This window comes from Talaromyces stipitatus, genomic scaffold (genome assembly GCF_000003125.1).
Source record: "Talaromyces stipitatus ATCC 10500 scf_1105507295517 genomic scaffold, whole genome shotgun sequence".
NCBI classification, from domain to species: domain Eukaryota; kingdom Fungi; phylum Ascomycota; class Eurotiomycetes; order Eurotiales; family Trichocomaceae; genus Talaromyces; species Talaromyces stipitatus.
In genome coordinates, this window is record NW_002990121.1 from 836974 (window position 1) to 854865 (window position 17892).

A 17892-nucleotide genomic window follows, 5' to 3' on the forward strand; every position below is an offset into this window, starting at 1 on the left:
ATTCGTATTGATGATATTTTGCTTGACATGAAAAGATTCACAGGTCGAATTACTCAACAGAAAAGCGGCAAGGCGACAATCACCATGACAGCAGCAGAAGTTGCTCCCAAGGATGTTCCTCTCCGCCAAGTTGAAGCTGTGAACAGTACGAGGAACGGATGGGAGGCAATCCCCTGTCATCCGCTCGGAGTCAAACCGAGTGGCAACGCCTTGGTTGCAACCTCGAATCTTCGCGACGCTATAGGAACATTCAATATATTTCCAGACGAGGTCGTTTTGACGTTTCTGGAGTATCTAGATCCACCGACATTGTTGAGACTTGGGCGAACGTGTAAAGCACTATATGCATTCACGCGGTCTGAGGATTTATGGAAAGCGTTCCTAGTTGGGTAGGACTCATTCTCGTCATTGAATGTTAGGAACGGGGGTGGACTGACTTATAGTAGTGAAAATCGCCATGATCTGGTGTGGCAAGGGACTTGGAGGGCAACATTCTTGAAGTTGTCGCCATCACAGATCCCAACAATTGATTGCTCAAACCTCTTCTCTGATGCTCTCCATCGGCCTTTCTACTGTGCCCATATATCACTCGACCCATATGTTACCGGCATCCCTTCCCAGAACCAGATTTCCCGACTTGAAAATCTGTCCACTGATGACTTTCAAGCGAAATGGACAAACCGGCCATTCATATTGACCGAACCAGTGAAAGAGTGGCCTGTCTTCAACAAGTGGTCCACAGACGAGCTACTAGAGAAATATAGCCCCACGATATTTCGTGCAGAAGCTGTAGACTGGCCTTTGAAGACTTATGTAGACTACATGAGAAACAACGCCGACGAAAGTCCGTTGTATCTCTTTGACCGCAGCTTTGTCTCCAAAATGGACCTGGAAGTTGGTCACCCTTCAGTCGTTCCCAACGCCGCATACTGGCCACCACCATGTTTTGGGGAAGATTTGTTCGCTGTGTTGGGATCAGACCGTCCTGACAGTCGATGGCTTATCATTGGACCTGAACGATCAGGAAGTACTTTCCACAAAGACCCCAATGCAACAAGCGCGTGGAATGCAGTGCTTCGCGGTTCCAAGTATTGGATCATGTTTCCATCTTCGTCAAAGCTACCTCCTCCTCCCGGCGTCTACGTTTCGGAGGACCAGAGTGAGGTGACGTCTCCTTTGAGCATTGCTGAATGGTTACTAGGATTCCATGCCGAGGCAAGACGCACTCCGGGGTGCCTTGAAGGGATCTGCGGTGAGGGTGAAATCTTACATGTGCCTTCAGGCTGGTGGCATTTGGTCGTCAATCTCGAGCCGTCAATTGCTATTACACAGAATTTTGTGCCTAGAGGACATCTATCTGCGGCACTGGACTTTTTACAGAATAAAGCAGATCAAGTATCCGGCTTTCGCAAGAATGTTGACGATCCTTGTGCTAGATTTGTGGAAAAGATGAGAGAGACCTATCCAGATCTTCTCGAAGGAGCGCTGGAGGAATTGGCTAAGCAAAAGGAGGGCAGAAAGCGCAAATGGGATGAAATTATTCATGCTAATTCTCAGGTTAATGACCCTTGCGGGAGAGCCGAAGAGTTCAGCTTTGGATTCGGCGGGGACGACAGCGATATTGAAGTTCCCTAGTCGGTCTATCTCGACGTTCGTGATACACACGCGTGGCACCACATTCGATGACGCCAAACTCCTCATTGGGGCGGCGTGTCCTTTCTTTCATTCAGTTTCCACTGATTGGCATCTAATGGCATGCCGCGGATTTCGTCGCAGGCGCATCACCACCAAAAACTAGGTATCCGACAAACGCGCCAACAGCCACGGAAATCATCACCCATCCGTTATATGTCATGAAAAGGAGCCTATACATGTCAGCCATTGATACCGAATACTTTTAGCGGGGCAATACTCACATGATGAAAAAACTATAAAACACTTGTACCGCGTACAACGTTGCCATAATCAACCTCCCCCGCCGCTCCAATACTTGCTTACTATCTCTGCCTACAAGCAGTGAGTTCGTGAAACGTGCAAGACCTTCTCTTCTCGTATCTTCTTCCGGGGAGTTGTCACCCGACGTGGTCTCAGTGTCTTGAAAGACAGTCGAGCTTCAGCATATGCTGGCGGGGAGGAACGAAGAAGGAGTAACGGATTGGAGTTCAGGGGTTTATGAGCAAAACGTACCAGCTAATACAGAAGACGAAAACGCTTTGAGGCGCTGTGTATGCGATGCTTCATAGAGACGGGTGAAGTTTCGAACGGCTTCGTAGCCGGCAGTGAGTAGGATGATTGCGAAGAGGGATGCGAGGAGTGAGCCGGTGCCTTGGACGCGCCATTCGGGGAAGATTATGCACATGTTATGAGTGGACCAGGTGAATAGCATCTAATAGCAATATATTAGCTCCTATTGTTCTGCTGTATAGGTGAGAATAGTACATACGTTTGTAACACATTTACCACCTCCGTGGCCCATATCCATATCCCCATGATCCATATGTGAATGATCCATTTCGATAGGATATAGCAAACAAGCAAGGCCACAAATAGTCTCAAATTTTCGTCAGTGTGTATAGACAGCTTCCTCGATGAAATATCGAATGCTAAGTTGAGATCAGCTGTTCGTCCGAATGTAACGAGTCTGTTTCAGTTGTCGTCACCTGCACGATCGATAACGATTCTGAAGCAAGCTCGGATGCAAACAGGACAAACACTGCAATTGCCCGCTTGTTCCTTGCTGCCGTTTTGAGCTGGAGATTGTTCGCTCTCAATCAAATGAAGCAGTTATTGTCTGCTAAGTCACACAACTAGTGGCTATCACAGATATATTATATACTGACGTCAATAAATTATTCACAATGGCAGACACTGTGCCTACTGCTGTCCCTACATCCGCACAAACAAATCCAGCTCCCTCCACGACGAGCATAAACATGTCCAACTCTACAAGTCAAGCACAACAGAACCCATCATCATCGCAGAGCACAGTGACCTCCAATACAACAACGGGACCTAATAAAAATCCCAGCGCAAACTCTGCTTCATCATCAACCACAGCTGCGGGCGCGACCGGGAGCAGCGGCGGCGCGACAGCGAATAATGAGAATCGCGGATTACCATATTACGAGAAACTTCGTCGCGAATTACGCGATATACTGCAAAAGAAGAGAGTGATGGATAGAAGCATGGTAAACAACAACTCCCTGCCAATATCACATATAGGCCGCTAACTCCAGCTGTACGACAAAAACAGGCGCAATTAGAAGAACAAATCTACCGCTTTGAGCAACAATACCTCGAAGATACCAGCGCAGGAAACATCATTAAAGGATTCGATAATTATATCAAGGGATCGAGTAGTTCTTCCGGTCTTGGAGGCGGAGCAGGCAGTTTATCGTTATCAGGCTCAATGGGTGCCGGCGCAGGAGGGACGGGCGGGCGACGGAAAGCTGCGTTTTCAGAGCTTGATAGAGTGTTTAGTAGGAGTTCGGCTTCTTTTATGAGGGTATATCTTCATCCGTGATTGACTTGTCTTTCTTAAGTTGTCTTTGTTGACGAGTGGTTTAGGATTCGCCGGCCCCGTCATCTGCGCAGACTACGCCGTCGCATGCGCCGACACCGACATCATCGCACGGTGGTCCTTCATTATCCTTGAATAACGGCGGTAGTAATGGGACTAGCACAAAATCCGAAGGATCAAAGGGCGGATCATCTAAGAACAAGAAGAAAGGTGGTGTTGGATCGGGTTCGGCGTCTACACCCGTGGCTACCAAAGATGAGGATGATATTGATGTCGATGGGTCGAGTAAACCGCCTGTAAAGAGGCTGAAGATTACTTATGGGCGGGATTGAATCGAGTCTTGAGAAATTTTCGTGTCGCGTTCGAGCGTCGGCGTTATGTTGGGTATTATGGCAATGGAAGAGTATGGGAGGGATGGCGTTCGATATGGCACTAGATGTTAGATTAGAATAGGTATATGATATCCTGATCTACTGTGGTTACACTATATCACGACCGTGCTCAAGTATCAAAGCTAAAACGTATTCGTATTCCCTTATTTTACCAATATGATATACTCTGCTTAATGCCCTACAACTGCAACCTAAACGTAGCAACCTCAAACGGCCTTAACTCAATATCAACGCTCTTCTGTCCTTGAATCGTAGAATCCTTGTGATTCGAAACAATCGGGAACTCGGCCTCATCATCTTCAAGAAGATTGGTCTTCCATACTTTCTTGACCGGCAAGGTAGTATGAATAGTTCCTCGTGCTTTACCACCTAGCGACTCATACACACGCAAAATAATGCTTTTACCAGGTCTCTTTGCGAGTTCACCGCGGGAAACATCCTCGTCATCTTCGCCACGCTTTACTGCGTCTAAAACCAGGGCTTTTGAACCGTTGAGGTGAACGGCGTCGAATGCACCGGTGTTGCTCTTGTTGGTTGCTGAAACGGCGACTAGGGGCTGGTTGAAGTTGTAGCCTGCGCGAATTGTGCGATGATCGAGGGATCCTGAATGCGGCAAGATGGCGTAGCGGATGTGGTGACGACCCATGTCGGCATGCGCATCGGGGGCTTTAGGAGCTCGCAATAGAGATAATCGCATCACGTTACCAACTGTAGCGAAGCCGTATTTCGAGTCGTTGAGAATAGACACTCCATAGCCGTATTCGGAAAGATCGGCCCATTTGTGGGAGCAAACCTCGAACTTGGCCATATCCCAGCTGCCGCCATGTTAGAATCTGGGCTCACAACATGTCTAGTAGAGAGACTTACCTTGTATTGTAGTGAGTCGGTCGGCGAACAATACCGTATTGAGTCTCATATGAAGCCTCAGTATTGCGGACATCGACCGGAAACTCGACCTTGAGGAACTTCTTGTTCTCTCGCCATTCGACTTCACTGTCAAACTCGACATACGACGGCTCACTGTCCACAGCAGCCTTCAAGCTGATGGTGGTCTTGATCCAGCTCTGGTCGCTAATCTTAGTCTCTGTCACTACACTAACACAATGAGGAGAAATCTCCAAAATAGAGGTAGTACTAGACTTGAGCTCCTTGCGTGATTCAAGATGGAAGACCTCCACATCCCATGCCTGCCAGTTCAAGGGCTTATCATCGAAAATGACGAGTTGGCCCGCTTTACCTCCGCGAGAGATAACTTCTCGGTCAACTTCGACGTCATACAATGAAACAATCACGCCGTCTTGAATGTCGACTTTCAGCTTTTCATTGGATAGACGGAATACCCCTGGCCTGATTTCTGAGATGGAAACGCGTGATGACACTGCGTTGTTAAGGAAAGTAGCATCAATTGTACCAGTATGACCGCTGATCTGAGCATAGCGATGTCCCTTGCTATGGCACAGAGCCTCAGGAAGTTTCACAACTTCAGACCGCTTCCAGGGCATGGTATTGATGAACCGAACATTTTCGCCCGATTTAGGATCATCAAACCCAAGTGCGGCCAGAGCTTCCTTCTTAAGTCTGTGGCCAGTGGCGAAGACCTCAGCATATATCTTGTTGCTATCATCATAACACATGCCGATCGAGCTACCAGGCAGACAGTCGTGGAATTGGCAGAGAAGCACCGACTCCCACATGTTATCTAGATCCTCTTTAGGATACTTGTAGCCACCCTTCGCTTTGCCAACGCTTGCCAATGTTGCGAAGTACTCTATCTCGCGAAGCAAAAATTCGGCGGCTCGGTTATTGCGCTTGTTGTTGGCCTGGGATGTGTAGGTACCCCGATGCAGTTCAAAGTACAGTTCACCATACCATGTCGTAAAGTTCACACCTTTGGCAGCCTTTTCTTGCAACTGGTCGAAAAACTCATCTACAGACGTGTTCATCTTAACACGAGGAAGCAAGCCGACCTTGTCAGACAAACCACGGCAGCGACGAAGTTTCTCCAAGTGCTCAAATGTCGGACCACCACCACCGTCACCCTTACCAAAGACCAAGAGTGACGTCTTGTCTTGATCTAATGACTTGTGCTGAGAGATGCTGCGCTTAACGTCCCCGAAATGAGCAGAGGCAGTATACGTCTCAGCCGGAGTCATATGACAGAGAACCTGGCTACCATCAAGAGCAACCCAGTTGAACGTAGTATGTGGGAAATTGTTGATGTTATTCCAGCTCAGTTTCTGAGTAAAGAATCGCTTCATACCAGCTAGCTGACAGAGTTGCGGGAGCTGTGAAGAGTACCCAAATGTATCCGGGAGCCAGAATGTGCGGCATCTCTTACCAAAGTTGCTCTCGAACAAGCGTTGTCCGTACAAGAATTGACGCACAAGAGACTCTCCACTGGGTAGGTTGGTATCATGCTCGACCCAACTACCACCTATGGGTTGGAAGCGTCCTTTTTTTACGTAGCTCTTCACGCGGTCAAAGACAGACGGATAATAAGTCTTCAGCCACTTATATTGTTGAGCCTGGGAACATGTGAAGCGATGCTCGGGATAACGGTCCAAGAGGTCACATTGATTTGACCAAGATCTGGCGACCTTGCGCTTAGTCTCCGCAAATGGCCATAGCCAACAAGTGTCGATGTGACAATGACCGATTGCATAGACAATGGGATCCGTTTCCGTATCATATACTTTATGAGAATCGACCCTGTCACCCAGGTATCGCTGGGCGACTTTGCGAGCTTCTTTGATTGAGTCTTTGCTTCCACCGCCTGCGATGAAAGTATCCATAATATCATTTGCCACCATGAGCGCCTCGTGCTGTTCCCACGAGTCTTGTGGAAACTCCCTTGCGGCATCTGCAACCGTCAGCACTAGAAGACCAAATACCATTAGGTCAATACAAGCCTTACCTCCAATAATCCAGAAATCATAGTACAGAGCTCGAGCATCCAGGTTCACCGCGACAATCTGAGCTTTAGATAATGTAAAATATCGGTTATCATCCGGAGGTGCTATAGAGCTGCCATTTCCATTTCCAAACATGCCGTTGCATGCCATTTCGATATAGAGGACATGTCCTTTGCCATCACGGAAGCTCTCCGGGATAATCCATTCGATACGTTCACCATCGCCCGTCAAGCCTTGTAATGGATGGCCATTCTCCGTCCAGATCAGGCCCTCATTGTGAGCATCCCAATGGAATTCCAAGCGGTCTTTGTCCAGCAAATCTCGAGGAACCGTCAGGTGGATTTTGAACCAATGCGTGGACCAACTTGGACCGAAGGCAGTGCCCACACTGGTAGGCTTGAATTCGTGTGATGTTGCCTCCTCGAAGGTCGGCCGCGATAAGTCCGGTGGGGAGTATACGGAGAGTTTAACGTGGTCTTGATCGGATACAATTGCATCGTAATACTTGCTACAAGGAGGATTAGTATTGATTGATAATCGAGTCAACCAAAGTAGACATACCTGACAAGCCCATCTTCGCCGTATAGACCCTCGTCAGTGAGTTGGCGCAATCTGTCGAGGTAGATGCTTCGAATGTGCTGGCCCACCGGGCGCTCAACCAGCTTCGGATAAGAGCTGGGAGGAGCTCTGGGGTGAGCTTCTCCACCCATGATAAGATCGGATAAGACAGGAAGGATTTGATGATAAGTACAAAGACAAATCCGGAGTGAATCGGAGTTGGCTAAAAGACAATGAGCGTAAGTCGACGAGAGTATCAAGAGAGACGAGGATGATGTCGAAGGAAAATAGCCAAGGGAGGATAAGCACCGGTTATGGTATGGTACTGTTCCAGCCACTTGCAAGGTACGTGCGGGGTAAGCTAGCTAATACATAGTACGGTATTGTACGATACTGTCGTCCATCAATTCTTTCTGACATCCATTTTCTTTTCTACTCAGAGGAGAAATTATATGAAACTCGAAATTTTCTGGGGCTTTTCTAGATTTCCCAACCTATTGTCAACATGGAGATAGCTCACTCGTAACAGAAGAGGAAGATCCTTGCTTGGAATCATCCATGGATGCTGCATCTACCATCGCCTAGACTCTCGCAGTCCCTTTCTTGCCTCCTCTCCTTCATATCCGCAGCTCGGGTGAACCACTTCGACTTTTTAAGACTGTCCGAGTGTCCCTCAGGGTAAGGTGCATCGCGATTGGTTGAAGAAGATGTATTCGCTCCGGCCTCCAGCTCTGGGCGAAATGTCTTAACAGCTGCTTTGAACCTACCCAATCCATGAATCCAGTCATAAGTAGGATCTGCCCAGTCTTCGCATAGGTCGCAGTACAGCGTGTACCGACCAAGAATTTCAAAGTTGCCTCCATGTTGCTTTAATCCATTTCTGGCTTCTTTTTCGGGGAACTTGACGTCGTTGACGGGCCATAGCTTTTCTATCAACTTCATCTTGTCCATGCCTTTGATACACACCAGCCTGGACATTGTTTGCCGGTGAAGAAATAACAATTGTTAAGGCAGGATAGTCGACTGAAAAGTCTTAGTAGCTTGGTAAACCAATTTGGATACCGAAGTTGATGGGGGCTACGAGGAGCATCTCTTCTGTTTATGTCTGTCAAGAGCCTGCTTGAGTCACAGCCTTTGACTCACTGACAAGCGTTTTTATGACTATCTCGCATATTCTCTGACTCAAATAAGCAGCAATATCACAGTAGCCGAGATGAGACGGTTCGATGGTGTTCAGATGTGTTGACGGGCTTAAAACCTCCTAACTTCCCAGTTACTGGATACTTTCGTCGATTCATTATGAATCGTAGCCATATCAAAGTATTGTATAATCTCCAAAGGTTAAGCTCATGGGCATAGCCTTCTATCAATACATGTTAATAGATTGATGAGAATTGACATTACCTAGGCAAACATGGCCATGCTGTACCTGTGTAGTATTACTCCGTTTGCGATATGCAATATTGGCCTATTTATCAGGGAAGAAAGTGCAATATATTAGACTTGTTGTAAATTAGCCACATAGATTGATGCTTGTTCCGGTTAGTAAGGGGTTTAATCTATTGATTATTGTCATATAACTATCTCCTAGCACCACTACGATTGTCATTTCTTGCGCAGGTGCATCTTCTTGCCAATTCTTTTCCAGCGAGATATCTTATGCTCAGCAGTGACTCCTGGGCTCCTTCTCATCATGTTAGCAGTCGGTTGAAGGAGCTGTGATGGTCTGAGTCAGCGATTTGTGGCTGCTGTGACGCATTGGTAGCAACATTGTAGCCCGCTGGCCCTTGAATGGATGGAGTAGAAGATACTGGAGGCACATTCTGTCTCGCCCGACAGAGAGAAACGACTTTCTGGAAGACACCATCTCCATTACCCCTGTCCAAATTTTGTACGCGTATCTCCATCCAGACGGCTCCCAATCAGTTTTCCACAACCAATAAAAGTGAGCATTCCATTCGTTGATCTGATATTCGGCTTCTCTCAATCCAATTCGGGAGGGCCAAAGGTACTTTCATATCCCGACAAAACCTTTCTGGAATGCTGCCAAAGCTCAGAAACCAGATCCAGTTTATCCAAGCCGGATATATCAACATGATCATGTTGATATTGAGAAGCCTATTTAGGAAAGAGGATGTGCCGCGCTGTGGGGCCTTTCCACTGGAGAAACTGTCCTATCAGCCAATCAACAGGCTTCAAATCCAGTTAGGGTTGAGCAGAGGTCACATGACTATAAACAAGTACATTCAAGCATCATTTCAACCTAACGAGATGGGATTCGAATAGTATAATGAGGGATCGCATTGGTGTTCAAAAAGTCCCTGGTGCTTCATGAACAAGATATAATGATGTGTCAGGAGCACCATGGCGCATTGATGATTTGTCCCATCCGGGACTCCCTGTAAGCATCAGGATTGCTGGTTTTGGATTCGGATCGTGCCATTCTTTAAAGGCATTATGCTCTACTTAGGTACCTAGTTAGAAACTCCCCAGTGCCGTGGAATCTCTCCGTAACCTTGTCTTGCTCAAACTCAACGGATAGCTTTTCAAAATCCAAAGATTTTATATTGAACTCTTGCTCCTTGCTCAGGTGGGGAGCGGCAACATATTTTGCCTTTTCAATGTTAATACGAAAAGTAGCGTTACCTAAGTTGCCTGTCTTCTTTGAACTTCATGGATATCGTTTCGAATTGCCTTAGGGAGCCGGATATGGTTATTCGTTATGGCTACGAGAATATGTGGCTTGAGAGTTTCAAGTGAGCCATCATGTCTTCAAGATTGGTCTGATCAAATGGCCATCGGAGCCGCTTAAGGGCAGTTGTAATCTTGGAATCAGATGTCACGCCTAGCTTCCTAGTCATATGCTCAAGAAGTCCTTGGAATGTTGACAATAGGCCGTTGCGTGCTGATAAGCTCTATATGGTATATGGCCAGTCTTAATTTTTAACCTCGTTCGTGAGATCGACTAAGGTGGAGAGCAAACCGCGTGCCTGAATAACCGCAGCGAGCAGTTTTCGTTTCTGAAATAGCGCGTCGACAACTTGTCTTACATAGTCAATAACGGTGCTTGCCAGCTGAACAAAGGTGATCAGAGAGGCAGCACCACTAGTACCATCCATGTTTTTCGAGCTTTTCCATCATTCAATGATTGAATGAAGGTGAATCTTAGAGCCGAATCTGATGCACCCATATACGTATACTTCGTAAGAACTAAGGAAATGGGCATTCAACTATGTAGACGAGGCTCCAGTGGAGGTGGGGAATTACATTTATGGATATTGTTTCATAAGGCGGATTTTAAAAATCACTATGCATCTGTCACACCTTCCCCAAAGTTATTACTAGCCCAAAATTAGATTGTTAAGTGGACGGAAATTATCAGCTCTAATCCAAGAGTCTGTATGAACTTTGGATCGCTGTGAAGGGTGAAGCACCAACTGCTTTAATGTAACTCAAAGCGACCAGGTTCATGGCTGAGTCGAAGTTCTTTGCCGGTCAGGCCTGATTTTAGGATGGTACAGTGTGACACCGAAGAGTCCAATTAACCTGGACCGTAACACTTTAGAAATCTGTCGATCTTGATTCCTGAGGCATCCTTATTGAGTAACGGGCATCAGGATATTGACCATGGTAGAATGTTGTGATTAACCAATTATGCTAATGAGCTGCACGCTATACCCCTTCGTCAGACCCTTTAGGACTACAAGCGAGTAACCTAGCACATGTGTTGAGATACTTGACGGAGCAGTGTCCAAACATGGAATGAAACCTAGTCTTCAAAGCAGAATGGAAACGCCAACACTACAGAGTCAGCAATCCTACATCCAGCCTGCAAGCTATAGATTTGAGCGTTGTTCCATTATCGCTACCTGACTCAGCCTCAGTATATGTAAACTAGGGCATGTTACCCGAAACGGGAACACATACAATACACCTGCATATTGCTACAGAACGCCACGCAGTAAGGACTCGCTTCTCTTCACTCTCTTTAATAGTCTATGGTCTGACAGCAGAGATAACTTTTAATAAAATTTCGGAAGATTTTGTGATACTTCGGCCTCACCGGAGGGGAATGGGGAGGGGAAATGTGATATGTCACCTCGTTCCTGCTATTACCTGCAGACGGGGAATCAAAGCAACTGGCTCTGTTAACCTACTGGATTTTACGGAATTAGGGTTTGCGAACATTATTGAATCTACTAACATAGTATGTAGAATTTTGAACCGGGTGGCTTGCCCGGTGTCGTCAGGTCCATTGGAAGTCCCAAGGAGGATTACTGAAGGTAGGTCAGGTCAATATTTCAAAGAATAACTACATACATGCATGCATACTAGCATTAAGCCGAATTATCAAACATTATCTACATATAAGGAACCAAAAATATAGAGTCCCATTTTAAACCCAATGATTAATAGATCCATCAGGATACTGGCCAATAGGCCCCACGAGACGGATCTGTTTCTTCATTTCTGCCCTTCGACGCGCCGCTTGCGCGCTCGCAATCTTTTGCTTTGCGCTATTATAGGCAGCTGCGACTAATACAAGGCTGGCTTTGGTTTTTGTCTTGCTTTTTGTTCGGAGATGGCGCGCGTATTCGGGTATTGATATCACTGGTACTGCTCCTTCTTCTCCCGGTGAAGTCGGTGAGGTATGAAAGTGGGTTTGTATAGAAAGTATTGGCTTTTGGGCCGTCATTCGGACTAAGGCAGGGTCCGGGTTGGTTGCAGATGATATATCATCAGTACTGGTGCTAATCTGCGGTCTGATCCTCTGCGAAGGAGGAGGTTGGCTGTAGCTTCTTCGAGCTCTTATGGCCGCTGTCGTTGTTGTCGGAGTTAACTTGCTCTCTGCATGCGATACGATACTGAGTACTGTGGTAGAAGTTGATTTCCATAGTGCTATGGATTCTTCCTTGAGTTCGGACCGAGTAGAAACAAATGGCCGGGACATGTCACGCATACGTTGTCGAACAGTAGCAAAACTGGGTTTTTTGGAGCGTTCTTCAACTGTATATTCGATAGCGTTGTCGACAAGAGTTGCATCAGAGTCATTCAATGAAGAGTTTGAGGAGTCGTTGCGGAATAACTGTGCCCTTTCTCGTGGGCTCTCCTCTCTTTCATCATCCCCAGCGCCAGACTTCTTTCGTGAACCCAATCGAGAGCCTTTGCTCACTAGTCTCTGTTGTATTTGACTAGTTACCGGCTTGAGATTGATTCCAAACACTTCCCCTTTAGACATCTGTTGCCTACTGAAACCCTTCGGAAGCCGAGGTCGACCTTTCCTCGGTGATCGTGTAGTTGAAGTTGGCGATGTTGCCTGTGGTCCCAATTCGGGAAAAATCTCCCACTTCTTTTCCCTGAAGTAATGATTTGCTCTAGCTAGATGCATACCGACTCCATACTGCTCTTCAGTCAGGAATGTCTTGAACCCTATAGAGGTCCTATCATTTATACGCGTGGCCAGTGAGTTTCGATGCGCGACGTTGTTTCGTCGGCGGTAGAAACGTGTTGATGTTGTGTCTGTGTCGGTGTTGGATTTTGTTATTTTCCTTCCGGTTGGTGCCAACAGAATTTCGTTGTTGTTGACAGCTGCTTTCTCGGTGTAGTCAACCAGGCTGATGGTACTGCCGATAGTTTTGTCCCCTGTGCTGTAGACACTAACTGGCCGACTCGGGGTCTTCGGCAAGGGCTTTTCACGCCAGTATGGTGATGGATGGTTGGAAGGAGGGACACCGATTTCTAGACCGTCTAGGGACGAGGAAACTAGCACTGGTGGAGGGTTTTTGCTGTATGTTGCCAGGGAAGCCATATCCAGTTTTGTCTAGTCAGGTCGCATATATGGGAGTGAACTCGATATTATCATGTAAACAAACAGCTATAACAAAGAACCAGCAAGCTTCAAAACTATTTCTAAATTCCGGATGCGATCGGATCTATATATCAGATCATAGTCAATTTAACATCATGCTGTGTCACCAACAAAGACATGGATCGACAGCATGTATCCATGGCGAGATAAGAATCTCAGGGTTAAGTTTAACCAGGAATTCAAGACTCCCCACCCAAGAGAGTCAGTTGATTCATGACATGCATACATAGTTACGAGCTGATGGCTCTGACATGGTTGTTGTGGCTTCGATGAGTGAATTTGATTTGTTTTCTTGTTGGTGAGGGTGGGACAAGGCCGGTTGGTGATGCATGCATGCAAGGGGAAAAGGGGGCAACAGAGGCAAATGACCGACCAAAGAGAGTCTTCCTTCTGAGCTAGTACATCATTGTATATGCTCTGGAATGTCGGCTATGCATGTTTTCCTTATTCTATTTCTCTGTTCGGCGCGGGTTATTTGCATAGATTTAGACTCTTCTCTATCTTTGACCTCTATCAAGGGGGTGAAGGAACCGACACTCGGAACGTATTCGAACGTTGCCAAAGTATTCGCTTGTCATCCGAACCCACAATCCCAATATACATACGGAATACTCTGTATGTGTTTATTTATCAACTAAGCTTCGCAGCTTTCCGCATTGTCTCACGAGTGAGCTCATCCCCAGGTCGTCTAATGGCACCCAACCTCCCGATCCTTCTTAACTTAGCAATAATCTCCTCGTCCCCAAAATGACTATTGTGCTCAAACTCTGGTTCTTCATCATACGCCAACCGAGCCGCATCTACCAGGATCCGAGCCGTCATGCCCCATACCTTGTAGCGGGATAATTCGCCTGATCGTTCGCGTTCTTTTAATTTTGTAATGGCGACGTCTTGGATTCTTTTCTGGATGGATTTTAGTCTGGTCTGGGGTCTGGGTTTGGTGATGCTCTTCTCGGAAATGGGGATGTAGAAATTGTGCACTGTTGATCGTCGGTTAGTTTCGGTAATATCGTGACGAAAGGGTGCTTTTCGGAGGATATGAAACTAGCGACGAAAAAGAGAAAAGGTATAAGGACGATAAACATGCAGGGATAGACATAGACAATAATATAGACATACTTCTCCAATCAGATTCATGCCATGTCGTCCATGAACCCTGATACCAATCACCCGGCCCGTCCTCATCATCTCCTTCTTTTCCAGCAGCATGCTCAATATCCTTCTTCAAGAAATCATGAAACCTCGCCGTAAACACAGCCGCAACTTCCTTGGCATCCAGTCTCGGGATCAATGACGTCTCCGGATCGGCCGTTTCACCAGTTGTTTCATTATACGAGTGTAGGAATGCGACACACGGTCTGACAACAAGTTCATTTCTGGCCAGACTTGCGGGTAGTTCGCAGAGATGCTCTACTTTGAATGGCGGGAAGAGTGGTTTGCCTATGTTGGGCAAACCTATTTCTTCAGCGGCTTCGCGTCGGGCTGTTTCGAAGGCGGTTTCGTTCTCGGTGTCTGCTTTGCCTGTATGCATTCTATAAGCTCTGGCTACTCACCCTTGTAAAAGGATTGTTGTTGGATGCATACCCCCTGGGAATGCAGCATGGCCAGCGACTATTAAACACGTTGATCAGTGACGATCAGATTGATTGATAGATCGGGAAGGACGTACAAGAACTTAAAGTCTTTGCCCGAATAGTGAGAACAGTCTTCAGCTCTCCTTCAGGATCAGCATACAGTAGAATCAGTACTGCAGCCCGCCGACTGAGCGGTAATGAACCATAACTGCTGGGGGGAGGCTTGTATGCACGCAGCCTTGCTATTGCTTTCTACATGGATTGTTAGCTTAAATCCCATAATTAATTGATTATCCGGATCGATCTTGGAATAATATATCCCGATCCTTGGAAGATATGTACATACCGCTGACTCTGGTGATAAAGGCGACATCTTGACGCTCCCGGTAGTTGTATGTTTCGCCGATGAGAAAAACGTCCGAGATACCAGAGGACCGGCTTTGTTGATCTGTGAATATGTACAAGGGCGAATGCTGAAAAGCTTGTAATTAATGCATGGCCTGCTCATTTATTCTATTTCCGAGTGCTCCTTGATATCAGAGATGTGGTTAGATAGTACTTAGGTTAGAATTATGCGGAATTGATCGGCACATCTGCTCTTCCGTTTGATGTACTGTATGATCCCAAGTCCCCGCTGATATGAGATGAATTGCTGTATATTGGCGAGATGTAATAAAAGCGATTGATATTATTAGCTTGATTGTTATTATTGGACGTTATGTGAGTTAGTTGTGATAGTTGAGATGGCAATGACGTTAACTTAGGTACCGATTTGCGCCGAGGCATAAGATGCGGGAGAGAATTTAGACTACATATGTAAGCAGCTGTACGTTCACTTCACTTTAACATGAAGACAATCTTCCTTACTACCTATAACGGCAATCCAAAGGAATGTACAATCATATATATAACGAGACAGTCTATATTAAGAATTTTCATAATTTGGGTGTGACAGGAGCAGGAAAAGCGCGGGAAGAAGATATGGATCGGAGATGTTAATACAAGAGACAACAGGCATTATTTAATCCTTCTTCTCAGACTTCGCCACGTCTTCTTTTCCCTCCTGAGTAGTAGTAGTCTGTTTCTCGGCGCTCGCTTGATCAGCTTCAGCCTCACTAGCTTCAACAGCCTGCTGTGCAGCTGCATCTGACGCCTCAAGCTTCGGGTGATCCTCCTTATCATCGATATTCTCCGTATCCTTTGGCGCTGACACGCCTTTACCTTCTTGTTCTGTATTTTGCTCGTTCTCTTCTTCAATCAATTCCTGTTGCTCCTTGACGACTTCGAGACGCTGTCGGTTGGTAGCTGCTCCCTCGGCGTTGTGGACTTCTAGTTCGATTTCATGGAAGAGTTCTTCGGGGATACTAGACAACACGGAGCGGAGGGCGTCGATTTGAGAAGACATTTCTGAGTCCTTGGATTGGGTGGCGTATTGATATGCGTTACTCAAAACGAGCATGGTAGAGGGGACCCCGTGCTTGAGACGGAGATCAAGCCACATGGAGAGATCGTCTCGGAGGCGTCCGGGGGAAACACCATGGGTGCGGATACCACGCGATGCGCAGGCCATTTGCAATTCTGGCACTGAGAGGGAATCCACGCCTTCATATGATATCGCACGATCGTCCCGCTTAATCTGGCGCATTCGATGTCGAATATTGTATCGCAACATAGCATCCGTGCCGAATGTGTTGAGGTTCATATATTTGCACATACCCACCAACTGAGGTCGAGACAAGTTATCCAGCGTCAAGTCATCCTTGAAAATCTTGATAACTTTGATAACATCCTCATCAGACGGTGTTTCACCCGTTGAGCGAAGTTTCCTGAAGAATTCGGTGAATTCTTCTTTCTTCGCATTTTCTGCGCTCAGTGGGAGACCGGTCTCCTTCAAAGTATCCTTCAAGAATTTAGAAACTTCTTTGCGAGTGCCTCGGAGAGTTTCGGCCTTTTTGTCCTTCGATTTTTGTCCCTCATAGGTGCTGGGGAGCATGTTGGGGAACATTCGTAGAGCAATGGGAAGTAGCAATTCGGCAAAGGGGACAATGACGAATACGGAGAATGGCACCAAACGTGCTAAATCTTTGACCGTACGTTGTAACTAGTTGTCCCATCAGTACTGCCAGCCGCAAAAGAAGAAAGAAAGAAACATACCTGTCTATGCTCACGACGACTCAACTCATAACCCGCCGCCATCTTCATCGCCAACTTAACACTAATGCGAACTTCGGTAGCAAGCAATTTCGTCCCATCCCAATAATGCTGAATCTCATGCTTAATCTTTTGCCCAATCGTCATCTTTTTCATCTCCTCTTTCTTCTCCACGGCTCGCTTCTCCGGTTCCACAGTCATTTTCTTACTGTCGGCAACCACAGTCTCTGCCGAAGTGGCTGTTGGCTGAGATGCCTGCGCCGTCGCTGTTGTTCCAGTAGCATTTTTGCTGACTGCCGCTTGGTCCGCTATCTTCCGCGATTCCGCCGTTGAGGATGACAGCGGTTGTTTGGCTTGGTTGGCATCGAATCCTGGAGGCGGTAATGGTGTGCCTCCGGAATTGGTGTTGGACGATGTGGATGTTTCGGTCGCATATGTGCGTTGATTAGGGATCAAGACCGCCAATGCATTTAAATGTGTTGGGAATGCTCGACGGTTGCGTTGGGCTTGTGCCAGAGATCGAGCGGCAAGGATGCTAGGGAAACTTGCCGGTGCTGAATTTGCCGAGTTAGCATCTTATATACGAGCGAAAACTGAAACAATGGAGCATAGATTTACTGATCCCATAAACACGCCTCGCAGCAACTGAATTCGAGAGTCTTGCGGTCCTCATGATGACGAAGCTTTAGAAGAAAGAAAATAAATGAATTCGGCCGAAACGGCTCGCACTTGCGAGCGAGGGAGATATCTGGCGGCGAACAGCTACCAAAAACCAGACGACTTTCCAATAATCGCAAATTAACGAACTCACACGATGATAGAAAAAACAATTGTTGATGTTTGCTGGATAATAATGTCAACGTCCGGTGTCAAGATGACTTTACATTTACACTCCGGAATCCGGAGACACGTAGTT

General features: G+C 46.7%; 8 protein-coding genes across 11 annotated transcripts; 2 read left to right on the forward strand and 6 right to left on the reverse strand.

Moving 5' to 3' along the window:
- Window positions 1-84: 84 nt before the first annotated feature.
- Window positions 85-1635, forward strand: TSTA_003240 (F-box and JmjC domain protein, putative; the record flags this gene model as incomplete). The annotated part of the gene is made up of 2 exons (XM_002487871.1): window positions 85-389; window positions 447-1635. 2 exons carry the CDS (start codon window positions 85-87, stop codon window positions 1633-1635), a joined length of 1494 nt encoding a protein of 497 aa, XP_002487916.1.
- Window positions 1038-2646, reverse strand: TSTA_003250 (Ctr copper transporter family protein). Of its 3 annotated transcripts, none has more exons than XM_002487873.1 (4): window positions 2444-2646; window positions 2188-2386; window positions 1917-2007; window positions 1038-1865 (listed from the first exon to the last, which is right to left on the reverse strand). In XM_002487873.1, the coding sequence occupies exons 1-4, from the start codon at window positions 2510-2512 to the stop codon at window positions 1748-1750; spliced, it is 477 nt and encodes a 158-aa protein (XP_002487918.1). In that variant the 5' UTR covers window positions 2513-2646; the 3' UTR covers window positions 1038-1747. The 3 variants fall into 3 exon arrangements, with proteins under 3 accessions (XP_002487918.1, XP_002487917.1, XP_002487919.1); XM_002487872.1 differs by having other exon boundaries at window positions 1917-2094; XM_002487874.1 differs by lacking the exon at window positions 2444-2646 and having other exon boundaries at window positions 1917-2094; window positions 2188-2417.
- A 212-nt stretch (window positions 2647-2858) lies between these two features.
- Window positions 2859-3852, forward strand: TSTA_003260 (uncharacterized protein; the record flags this gene model as incomplete). Its single annotated transcript, XM_002487875.1, has 3 exons — window positions 2859-3188; window positions 3254-3505; window positions 3568-3852. The coding sequence occupies 3 exons, from the start codon at window positions 2859-2861 to the stop codon at window positions 3850-3852; spliced, it is 867 nt and encodes a 288-aa protein (XP_002487920.1).
- A 177-nt stretch (window positions 3853-4029) lies between these two features.
- Window positions 4030-7534, reverse strand: TSTA_003270 (alpha-mannosidase; the record flags this gene model as incomplete). Its single annotated transcript, XM_002487876.1, has 4 exons — window positions 4030-4727; window positions 4780-6772; window positions 6827-7332; window positions 7386-7534. 4 exons carry the CDS (start codon window positions 7532-7534, stop codon window positions 4091-4093), a joined length of 3285 nt encoding a protein of 1094 aa, XP_002487921.1. The 3' UTR covers window positions 4030-4090.
- A 400-nt stretch (window positions 7535-7934) lies between these two features.
- On the reverse strand, window positions 7935-8472 carry TSTA_003280 (uncharacterized protein; the record flags this gene model as incomplete). Its single annotated transcript, XM_002487877.1, has 2 exons — window positions 7935-8335; window positions 8433-8472. The coding sequence occupies 2 exons, from the start codon at window positions 8470-8472 to the stop codon at window positions 7935-7937; spliced, it is 441 nt and encodes a 146-aa protein (XP_002487922.1).
- Window positions 8473-11778: 3306 nt separating this feature from the next.
- On the reverse strand, window positions 11779-13191 carry TSTA_003290 (uncharacterized protein; the record flags this gene model as incomplete). Its single annotated transcript, XM_002487878.1, has 2 exons — window positions 11779-12561; window positions 12583-13191. The coding sequence occupies 2 exons, from the start codon at window positions 13189-13191 to the stop codon at window positions 11779-11781; spliced, it is 1392 nt and encodes a 463-aa protein (XP_002487923.1).
- A 682-nt stretch (window positions 13192-13873) lies between these two features.
- TSTA_003300 (NUDIX domain protein) lies at window positions 13874-15573 on the reverse strand. Its single transcript, XM_002487879.1, has 5 exons — window positions 15172-15573; window positions 14921-15077; window positions 14836-14862; window positions 14371-14772; window positions 13874-14231 (listed from the first exon to the last, which is right to left on the reverse strand). The coding sequence occupies exons 1-5, from the start codon at window positions 15331-15333 to the stop codon at window positions 13882-13884; spliced, it is 1098 nt and encodes a 365-aa protein (XP_002487924.1). The 5' UTR covers window positions 15334-15573; the 3' UTR covers window positions 13874-13881.
- Window positions 15574-15658: 85 nt separating this feature from the next.
- Window positions 15659-17833, reverse strand: TSTA_003310 (MRS7 family protein). 2 transcript variants are annotated; one of them, XM_002487880.1, is made up of 3 exons: window positions 17595-17833; window positions 16980-17530; window positions 15659-16926 (listed from the first exon to the last, which is right to left on the reverse strand). In XM_002487880.1, the coding sequence occupies exons 1-3, from the start codon at window positions 17647-17649 to the stop codon at window positions 15847-15849; spliced, it is 1686 nt and encodes a 561-aa protein (XP_002487925.1). In that variant the 5' UTR covers window positions 17650-17833; the 3' UTR covers window positions 15659-15846. The 2 variants fall into 2 exon arrangements, with proteins under 2 accessions (XP_002487925.1, XP_002487926.1); XM_002487881.1 differs by lacking the exon at window positions 17595-17833 and having other exon boundaries at window positions 16980-17558.
- Between the last annotated feature and the right edge of the window lie 59 nt (window positions 17834-17892).